Here is a 10,872-nt window from a genome sequence, read left to right on the forward strand (position 1 = left end):
CAAGCCCTGAAAAAGCTCTCCCTGCTCTGGGACTGGCACGGTGAGCAGAGACGTGCACTGAACCAGGTGACCTGCATTTGGCCTGGGCAGGGTCTGGAGGAAGGACAAGACACCTGCTTTCTGTCTCCATCAGGGACTGACTGGATGACCCCAGACCCTGGGCCAGCTCTTTGGGCCTCAGTTTCCTCCGGGTCCGTGGAGTAACCTGGGATGATGAGTCACTGGGCATCTATGTGTGGAAGCTTGTCACCTGTATTCAGAGAGATGCAGCAATTTCTCAGCCACGTGCAAGAGACCATGATGTGAGAGCACAGCTGGATGGGTGTGCACTCACATACCTCTGTATCCACAGACCCTCCCAGGCCAGTGCCACACTATGGAGTGTCTGCTGAGTCTGGACACTCAGGGCCGAGTGCCGCGCCTTAGACGTGGAAACGGCACAGACTCTGCGGCACTGGGACAGAGGCACCAGGTGAAGGGTTATTACGTGGTTTTTTGAATGTTCACAGAGAAATTGACTTTCTTTGGAGGGTGCTGGCTGCTCTCAAAGGTGTGCCCAGTGACAGCTTTAGGGCGACTTCCTTGTTTCACAACCTCTACCAGGTGGGGCTCTTTACATAAGGCAACACCAAATATTGTCCCTGGGAAAACCTGAAGTGACCTTCATGTGCTTCCGATACTGAAGTCAGGCAGGAGAGTGCTGTGTTTAGCGGTGAACTGTGCCCACACAGGAAGGAAAACCCAGCAACCCCACTTCCTGGCTGCGTGACCTTGTGCTTGTGTCTCAACCTCTCTGTGCTTTCACACCTTCATCTATACCATGGGGATAAAGTGGTAGCTGCATCCTAGGGCTGTTTCTAGGGGTGGCATAGGGTAGGGACTATCTGAGTGTGTGCTGTTATTGTGACACTTGTCATCTGGTCCTTATCTGAATATCTGGTGTGCCCCATCTCAGAAAGCTAAGCCTGACTGTCATTGAGCCCCTTTTTCCATCCATTACATTGCAAATTGCTTTATGACCCATGAGTATAAAAGTGAGTGTAATTCAACTTGGACTACATTCATTTTTTTCTACTGATTTTAAAGAAATGGGAATATATTTGTGACCCCTAAAGGTGGAGAAGCAGCAGGCAGCACTCAGAGAGAACTCCATACTTTATTTTACACCAGTGGGCCCAGAGGAAAACAAACTCCAAATTCTGAGCCCAGATCCACAGTTTCTCCCAATAATACGAGGTTATTTGATGTCTGGTTTTGCCATCACAAAGGTACCAGGGCTCCAGGCCTCGAGCTCCCTGTACTTGCGGGGTACACACGTGCTCATGCCCAGCACCTGCTCATGGAGGGTGTCTGTGTCTGAGCAGCTGAGATTTGGGGACTTGATCTGTGGAAACTTCTGCCACCTGCTCAGCGTGGCCTGAGGCACCCTGGAGAAAGTCATTCTTGCCTGGAGCAACTGGGCAGAGGTGGGGGCTCTTGCTGGGCAGGTGCAGGGCTGGAGCTAGTCCTACCTACAGGACAGGATTATCTCAGTGACTCACACTGTGACCCCAGGTTGGCTGAGCTGATTTTTCCGGTCATGATAAGAAAAACTGAACAAGCAGTTCCAAGGGGCTGGAGGTACCTTCAGAGGGAGCCCTGTGGGTGGACGTCCTGGGATTGGAGGGGTGGGGGCTTGGAGCGGGATCAGCTTGCATATGTTAAGAGGTGATTATTTTCTTTGCCCAGCTGTGAGGCACTGACATGCTATACATGCAGAAACCATTAATTAGTCCACCCATTCTTCCCATATTTCCCAAGTGCGGGCCCTGGGCTGGGACAAAGAAGACCCTGCATAGTGCTGGAGGAGCTCCCTGGCGTCCAGGGTGAAGTGTTCCTTGGAGAGATGGGCCATGGCAGGAGGTCCATATGGGAAGAGACTGGTTCTGGGTGGGAGCTGAGTGGGGTACAGGTTAGGAGAAGGCTCCTCCTGTACAGGGTCAAGTCCAAAAGGAATTTGAGGACTGGAGGGAGTGAGGATGCTGGGATCCCTCCCCCTCCCTGTTGGACCCTGGGATTTCCAGGATTTGGAGTCCCCAGCTGCCAGGGCCTGTGTGTGCTGGAAAAATAACCATGGGTGACGTGATGGGGACAGGCTGAGGGGGTGGTGGATGTGCCCAGATGATGTCCTGGAGCCTCAGGAGAAGCAGTGCCAGGTTGGGGGAGGGTATGGGGGAGAGCCTGAGAGATGGGCAGGTGCCACTGACAGGTCCTGAATCACTGGCTGCTGGGACAGGAGCTGGGCACAGGTGTTGCCTCTCAGATGAGCCCATGAAGGCAGAAGGCTGAGGGGCTGGCAGGGCTCCCCTCACAGCCAGGTGAAATCTGGGGGTTCAGAGAAGGTCTGGGGCTCATAGAGGACTGAGTTCAGTGTGGGAGTTACAGTTTCAGTGAGTCTGAGGTCCATGGGGCTCTATCTGGGGACGGGGCTGGGACTCAGGGGCAGAGGGCTTAATGATAATTCAGAGCTGGCCCCCAGTCAGGGCTGTCAGTGGGACTAGTGCAGGCTGAGCCCGGGCCTCTATGGCCTCCATATAGAAGCCCCTATGTCCAGAGGAGGGTGCCCACCCCGGCTGTCCCTCACTGGACGCTAGATTGCTTGCGTTTGTGGCCCTCCATCGGCCACAAGAGAGCTCCTTTCCCGAGCTCCTCAGGCTGTGTGTTCGGGGCCCAGCTCTTCCTCTGGGGGCCTCAGTTTCCCTCCCTGTCTCACATAGTGAGAGCTCCCCCTGGAGTCCCTGCAGATCTCACCCTGTCAGGGCTCACCACATGCTGCTCCAAGCACAGAGCCCAGGCCAACATCTCCCTGGGACTGGGGCTGGGGGAACCTGATGGGAGCTCCTTCCCCAAGGGTTCAGTGGGGTCCTGAGCTTGTGCATCCTCCTGGGGCCTGGCTTCTCTGGGCTGGGGAGGCTGCTCTTGGGGAGAGCCCATGCTCCACCTGCAGCTGGGGCCCATGAGGCCCCTCCAGACTCACTATGGTGGCAGGACCAGAGGAGCCATTAGCTGATCAGAGCCATCTTAAGTCGCAGGGAGGAGTGTTTGAAGTGTCCTAATCCTGGTCCCTCAGGTACCCACGTGGCCCCAGGACTCCCTTGACCCCATGAACACCCCCAGTGGCTCCTTCCGAGGCCTTGCCAGCCTGGCTGAGGGTGTCTCTCAGTGGGCCCCTGTGTAGAGAGGGGCAGCTCCTGGGGAGCTGGCCAGGCAGCAGGGAAGGGGGGGGGACAGAGATCAAGGTCCAGGCCACTTTCAGGGAAGGAAGTTTATTAATGCTCGTGTGGGATTGGCTGCCGCGGTTCCCAGAGGCGAATCACAGCTGCATTTTCTGGAGGAGCAGGGGACAGTATTAGGCCTCTGAAACCTGCCACCTTCTGGGGCAGCACGAGGCTCTGTGGGTTCGGTGGCCTGGGGAGGGGACGTGCATGGCACAGCAGGCAGCCCCCGGCCCAGACAAGCCACCCTGGTCTCTGCCCCAGGACCCAGCCCCACTTGGCACTTCACCCCCCCCCCCCCCCACCCCATGGTGAATGGCCGCGGTGGCACCTGCTCTCAGCTGCGGGCCTTGCACTCTAGGCGCACAGCTCCCTCTTGGGGGAAGGTGTGTCCTGGGCGGGGACCTAGGTGTGTGCTGAAGCCCAGGGACAGCTGGATGGAACTCCTGACTGTGACCTTCACTGCGCCCAACTCAGGTCAGTGGCCTTGAGCGCTCAGCCAGCGCTTCTCCAAAGACAGGGAGGGGTGCGAGAGTGGGCGTGGCCGAGCCCCGAGGCCAATGAGCGAGGGCGAGGGCATGGGCGGGGCGGGGCTGCGAGTGGCTGGAGGGTGTAGACCGGGCCCACCTGGTTGACCCAGTCCGTGTTGGCGGACACGCGGGTGTAGACCGTGGACTTCTTATGGGTGTTGCAGCCCTCTCGGTAGCAGAAGCTGACGATGCCATGCACCTCCCAGGCACCGTTCTCCCCCTGGCAGTTCAGCGGGCCCCTTCAGGTGACCCCAGTAGGCATCAGTCCCCAGGCCTCCCTCAGGGACAGGCTGGGGACTCAGCAATGGGCTGGGGCGGGCATGTGCTGAGCTGTCAGCCTCAGTACCCACTGTTGGCCTCAGCCTGCTCCTGGTGAGGGAGGCACAGAAGTGTGGCGTGGGGCTGCCTTGGCCTGGTTCTGGGAGTCCTGGGGCATCAGAATAGCCCTTGGTTGGCTGTGTGATCTCGGGATGATGTCAGCCCTCTCTGTGCCCTGGTTTCCTGGCTGTTCAGGTCTGCATGGCTAAGCCTCTGTGATCTGCCCTGAGAACCCCTGGGGCCTGGAGCCCTGTTGGAGCCTGGGCAGCACAGGAGGGTGGGAGTGGGGAGAGGGCGTGGGTCAGGAGCAGGACAGTCCCTGGTTATCTTAGAAGTTTTGTGGTTCTCAGACTCCCTAACGCCCCAGCCAGCCTGGACTGACACAGCTGGTGGCAGGGACATGCACAGAGACTTCAGTGCAGCCTGTTCTGTGGCCCTTTGACTCATGTAGTCCCCACAGCAAGGCAGGGGAGTGTTTGCTACAGCGCTTTCCACCAGAGGGAAGGCTGAGGTCCAGAGAGGTTCACCAGTCTGCCCCAGGTCACAGAGCTCCTAAGTGGTGCACAGGGAATTGATGCAGCTGCTGATGCTCAGCTCTCCTCCTGTCACCCTGTGCTGGGGGAGTGGTGACAGGTTTCCCCTGAGCCTACCAGGCCCAGGCAGGGTCAGTCTCCTGCCAGGAGAGATGTGCTCTGCCCCACCCTCCAGTGTCCCCAGTGGTGTGGCTGCGTGGAGCAGGGCCTGTGTGGGGTCTGGACACTCACGTTGCAGGAGGAGATGACGCCGTCACCCCCAGCGCACACCATGGATATCGTCACCATGTAGCTCCACCAGTCCCATCTGGAGCACGTGGCATAGCTCACCACGGGCTGCAGGCCCTGCTGTAGCTCATCAGCGATGGGGCCATTGGCTGGGGAGGGAGGGAGGGAGTGGGCAGTGAGCAGGGAGCAGCCAGGCAGCCCTGCTCCTCCTAGCCCAGGCCTTCAGGGGCCAGAGCCTGGGACAGGGTGCAGCTGAGTCCTGCTGCAACTCCTAGTGCTGTTTGGGACCCTTGGCCAGCCAAGGATCTGCTAAAGGTGGGGAAGGAGCCGGACTGGAGGCCACACTTGGAGCATTAAGAGATGGCTGTGTGCTGAGTTGTCTGGTTTTATTTTTAAATTTTAAATTAAAAACATTTTTGGGGTGCTGAGGATTAAACCCTGGCTTGCTCTACCTCTGAGCTGCATCTCCAGCCCTTTCTATTTTTAATCTGTAGACAGGGTAGCTGGACTGGCCTCAAACTCACTATCTTCTGGCCTCAGCCCCACCCCTCCGTGCCCCCCCTCTCCCAATTGCTCGCATGACACTGCCATTGTGCCCTGCTTGAGTTATCTTTTATTGAGATTCTGGGGGTTGAGTCATCAGTCATTTTCCTGTAGGTTTGACTTTGGGGTTAAATATTAAAGGATCCTTTTTATCCCCAAGATGTTCTACGTATAGTTCTGAATCTGTCTCCCATAGTTTTATGTATTTGCATTTTTTAATCTTTTTTTTCTTTAAAAAATTAAAAATATCTTTTTTGTAGTTGTCGATGGAGAGCACGCCTCTTCATCTCTTATGTGGTGCCAAGGATCAAACTCAGTGCCTCACCTCTGCTAGGCAAGCACTCTCCCACAGAACCCCAGCCCTGCCTGTAACCTTTTAATTTAGCTGGAACCTATTTGAGCATATGGTTTACCATAAGATCTAATCCCCCACCCCCACATGGCTTATTTTAGTTTATTTGTATGGCACCTACAACACGCCAAGCCCTGCTGTAAACACTTGGCAGAATCTGATCTGTTTAATCCTTACAGTACCCAAAGCATCCATTTGTTAACATCTGTCACATAGTATGTGCTTAATAAATATTAGCAGTTATTATTGTACAGTTCAAAAAGAGGTGAAAATGTTCAGACAGAAAGGAAGAGAGGTGTGTGTGGCTGCTGATTGAGAGCTTCTTCCTCCAGGAAGCCTCTGGGAATTCCCCCTGGGTCTGTACTCACTCCAGAGGCGACCCCAGCCAGTGACAAGGCAGGGGTAGTCCTGAGGCAGCACGGAGTCCTTCTCTGGCAGGCAGGCCACCTGGATGGTGTCACTCAGCTCCACAGGCTCTGCGAGCTTGATGAGGACAATGTCATTGCTGGAATCCAAAGCAGAGGGCATGAGTGGGCAGAGGGGCCGTGACCTCTCCAGACAGTGCTACAAGACCTGGCGTTGTGGGCTGTGCTCAGGCAAGGTGACCAGAGATTGTCCTTAAGCATTCCAACAGTGAAAGGCAGATCAGAAGAGATGGGAAGCAGAAGACTTCTCAACCGTGGGGGGTGTGTACCATCACAATGAAGCAATCATAGCCATAGAAGAGGGGTGCTTATGATGATAAAAGATGCCACTTTCAATATTTTCCATGACCCGAATGGAGCCTGGCGACCCCAGACACACCTGGCTTGATTCCTAGTTGGCAGTGTGCTGGGCTGTGCACCCTGGGGCATATTCCTTAACCTCTCTGAGTCTTGGTGGCTTGTCCAGGGCTGTTGGGAGATTAACTGAGAGAGGGCATCTATCAGGCCTGCTGCCACGTGGTGGCCCAGACTCAGTTCAGGAGAGTCAGGGGAGGCAGTGTGGAGGGATGGGGTCTTCCTTCCAGGGGCACCTTCCTGGGAATGCTTAGGTAAGGATGGGATAGGAAGGTCCCCTGCTCCTCCTAGCAGAGCCCCATCACCTGCCTGCTGTGTGGGGGGACAGGGTGTGGCTGGGGGTGGGGCAGGCTCTGCAGCTCCCTGTCCACCGCCCCTAACCCTGGGCAGGGGGACTCACCGCACCAGGAAGGAGTTCCACTTCTCGTGGACATAGATGGTGTCCTCGCCCACGATCACGGAGCCCTCCTCATCCACTGTCAGGTTGTGCTTCCCCACGGCCACGCGGTAGTTCAGGGTGTTGCTGGGCAGGGAGGGGAACCAGGTCAAGGTGTCCAGTGGTCCCTGTCCGCCAGGGGTCAGACGAGGGGACTTGGGGCTCTGGAGGCTGAGTTTCACTGGGGAGGGGCGTCTGTCCCATTAAGTGCTTTTCCTTGACCTTGGGTGATTATTGTGTAATTTGGGCAGGAGTGGGGGCTGCTCTGGAAGCATGGAGTTTTCCAAATATCCTGAGACACAGCAAAGGCTGAGGTGCGGGTATTTTTTTAAGGGGGCTGGGCGTGTGCCTCCTGCTGTGCTTGAAGGTTTTTTTTTTTTTTAGTTGGACACATATCTTCATTTTATTTATTTATTTTATGTTGTCCTGAGGATGAAACTCAGGGCCTTGCCCGTGCTAGGTGAGCGCTGTACCTCTGAGCCACAACCCCCGCCCTGAAGTGTGTTCCCAAACTCTCTGTCTGCCTCATTCTTTTTAGTTACAGTTTATTATTCACCTCCTGTGCCAGGTTGTGCTTCCCACTTCTTGCAGTATCTCCCTGACTTCTTCCAACAACCTGAGGCTGGTCCTATTATCTGCTCCTTGAAGATGAGGAAACCGAGACTTGGAGGGTGAGGGACTGTCTGGGGCGCACAGCTGGGCAGCAGTACAGCTGGGCTCTGCTGTCCGGCTCTGCCTGGGGCCCTCAGATGCTGAGGTTCCTCCTGCGTTTCTGCAGCACTGGTGCCCTCAGATTCTTGTCTCCCTCCCCCCCGCACTGGGCTTGGCTGCTCCTGCACCTGCCCCAGGGCTGGGATGGCCTTATGCAGGCTCCTGGAAGGTGCTGGTTGGCCAGATTCCTACCTGGAGCCACTTAGAAATAGGTTCCTCAGTCTGCCGGTCTTTACAGTGGGCAGATAGGACCCAATGGACCGGGTTTCCTTTTAGTCCCGAGGTTTCCTGACATCAAGGTGAGGGTCAGTGGCAGATGTAAACTTGTGGCACTTGGCAGGGTTGCCAAGAGTGTGTGCTCAGAATTCTGTGCTTTCCCCCTGTCATGTGTAGCACAGGGTGAAAATGGTACCTGCCTTCTAGGGCTGTTTCTAGGCGTGGCGTATCGTAGGTACTATCTGAGTGCTTGCTGTTATTGTGATTATTGTCATCTCGTCCTTATCTGGTCATCTGGTTTGTCATCTGGTCCCATCTCAGAATGTGGAGTCAGTGCTGTCAAAGAGCCTCTTTCTCTGTCAAAATACGTTGCGGTGGCGCATGCCTGTGATCAGCTTGGGAGGCTGAGGCAGGAGGATCTCAAGTTCTCAAATTCAGCCTCAGTCCCTGTCTCTAAATAAAACACAAAATCGGGCTGGGAATGTGGCTCAGTGGTTGAGTGCCCCTAAGTTCAATCCCTGGTACCAAAACAACAACAACAACAACAACAACAACAACAACAACAAAACCCCCCAAACATTGCAAATTGCTTTATGATGCATGAGTATGAAAGTGAGTGTAATTCATCTTGGACTACATTCATTTTTTTTCCCTACTGATTTTAAAGAAATGGGAACACTTTTGTGGCCCCTAAAAGTACCAAGGCTCCAGGCCCCATACTCCCCGTACTTGCGGGGTACACACGTGCTCTGCCCCGGCACCTGCTAATGGAGGGTGTCTGTCTGAGCAGCTGAGATTTGGGGGCGTGTTCTGTCTGTGGACCCTTCTGCCACTTGCTCTGGTCCTGGGGATGCCTTCACCATGCCCCGAGGCAGCCAGGAGGAAGCCATTCTTGCCTGGAGCAACTGGGCAGAGGTTGGGACTGGGCAGGTGCCTTGCTGGTGCTAGTTCCTGCCCACAGGACACAGCTGTCTCAGTGACTCACACTGTGACCCCAGGTTGGCTGAGCTGATTTTTCCGGTCATGATAAGAAAAGCTGAACAAGCAGTTCTAGGGGGCTGGAGGCACCTTCAGAGGGAGCCCTGTGGGTGGGTGTCCTGGGATTGGAGGGTGGGGGCTTGGAGCAGGATCAGCTTGCATATGTTAAGAGGTGACTCTTTTCTTTTCCCAGCTGTGAGGCGCTGACATGCTATACATGCAGAAATCTAAGTGCAGGCCCTGGGCTGGGACAAAGAAGACCCTGCATAGCTGGGGGAGCTCCCTGGCAGCCAGGGTGAAGTGATCCTTGGAGAGATGGGCCATGGCGGGAGGGCCGTATGGGATGAGAACTGGTTCTGGGTGGGAGCCGAGTGGGGTACAGGTTAGGAGAAGGCTCCTCCTGTACAGAGTCAAGTCCAAAAGGAATTTGAGGATGGAGGGAGTGAGGATGCTGGGATCCCTCCCACTCCCTGTTGGACCCTGGGATTTCCAGGGCCTGGAGTCCCCAGCTGCCAGAGTCAGTCTGTGCTGGAAAAATAACCATGGGTGACGTGGAGGGGACAGGCCGAGGGGGTGGTGGACGTGCCCGGATGATGTCCTGGAGCCTCAGGGGAAGCAGTGCCAGATTGGGGGAGGGTGGGGGGAGAAATGGACAGGTGCTGGGCGGGGTGTCTTGGGCACAGCTGTTGCCTCTCCGATGAGGCCCACAGAGGCGAAGGCTGAGGGATCGGCAGGGCCTCCCCTCAAAGCCAGGTGAAGTCCTGGGGTTCAGAGAGGCTCTGGGGCCTCCTAAGGGGTAGAGTTCACTGAGGGAGTTACCGTTTCAGTGGGGTCTGGGGGTTTCTCTGGGCTCGGTGCCTGGTGATAGGGTTGGGGTTCGGGAGAACTCAGAGTTTGGTGATGAGGCTGGGCCTGGTGGGCAGCTGGCCCCATGAGGGGTTGTGTCTGGAGATGGGGCTGGGACTCAGTAGCAGGGGGCTTAATGAGAATTCAGAGGTGGCTCCTCTGCCAGAGCAGGCAGGGGGGGTCTTGTGCAGCCTGAGGCTGGGCCCCAGTTGCCTTTTGTGGAGGGCTCTGGCAGGCACAGCTGACTGCCATCTCAGATTCCGAGGGCTGGAGGCCAGTGTGTGTCACCGAGCAGCTGGGCTGCCTCCTCAGACCCTCCACTCCACATTCCCGAGATCCTTCCTACCAGGATGCTAGGTGTTCCGGTGTGCTTCCCTTGGGCAGGAAGGATTGAAAGGCGACACCTGCTCTAAAATCTTTCATGGAGGACGGTGGCATCTCCAAGCATTGGGTGGGGGTGGTGAACCCCGGAAATGCACCTCCTGGGCGCTGCCTTCAGTCAAGGAAGCAACGAGCAACCCGGCTGCTGCAGTACCACTCATGGCCACCCGGGGGCAGCGGTGCCTCTCCTGCCCTGGCCCCAGGTTGTGCTGAAAGGGAGCACCCCTCTGGAACCCCAGGGCTGAAAAGATCCTGAGAACCTAGTCTACCCTTTCATTGCACAGATGGGGAGACAGGGACCCCGCAGGCACCCGATCTGTCAGATCCCCCCTGCTGTCACCCCATATTCCCGGGCGTTGTCCAGTGTACTCAAGACTTTTGAGCCATCTGTGTGGCTGGGGCACATCAACCCAGAATCCCAGTAGCTTTAGTGCCCCTCCTGGCCACGGAGCTCTACCATCTCGACAGGTGGCCCTGGGGTGAAGGCAGAGGCTGTGACCTTGCAGCTTGTCTGGGTCCTGCTGGCCTCCCTGTCCTCATCCGCAAAGGAGGAAGAGAAATGGCACCTTCCCTCACGGCCGGTTTGAGAATTAGATGAATCAATTCAGACGGTGCTGAGCGTGCCCGGGGGTGTCCTGCTGTCCTTGAAGACCAGTGAGGGTCCTCTCTTCCCCAGACCTCTGACATGACCCTTTATCACAGGTCACTTCACTCCTGTCCCCTCCCTTCCCAGCCCCCCACCAACCATCAAGAACCACACTCACACC

The 10,872-nt window shown here is 56.3% G+C and overlaps 1 protein-coding gene across 1 annotated transcript; it reads right to left on the bottom strand.

Moving 5' to 3' along the window:
• Positions 1-3,352: 3,352 nt before the first annotated feature.
• Positions 3,353-8,925, bottom strand: LOC124109852 (chymotrypsin-C-like). The gene is made up of 7 exons (XM_058570755.1): positions 8,886-8,925; positions 6,938-7,154; positions 6,127-6,263; positions 4,867-5,012; positions 4,131-4,141; positions 3,882-4,023; positions 3,353-3,367 (listed from the first exon to the last, which is right to left on the bottom strand). The coding sequence occupies exons 1-7, from the start codon at positions 8,923-8,925 to the stop codon at positions 3,353-3,355; spliced, it is 708 nt and encodes a 235-aa protein (XP_058426738.1).
• Positions 8,926-10,872: the final 1,947 nt, after the last annotated feature.

The sequence above is a fragment of the Marmota monax genome, unplaced genomic scaffold, assembly GCF_021218885.2.
Source record: "Marmota monax isolate L192 unplaced genomic scaffold, Marmota_monax_Labrador192_F-V1.1 WCK01_AAM20220418_F8-fsc00008, whole genome shotgun sequence".
Classification (NCBI taxonomy): Eukaryota; Metazoa; Chordata; class Mammalia; order Rodentia; family Sciuridae; genus Marmota; species Marmota monax.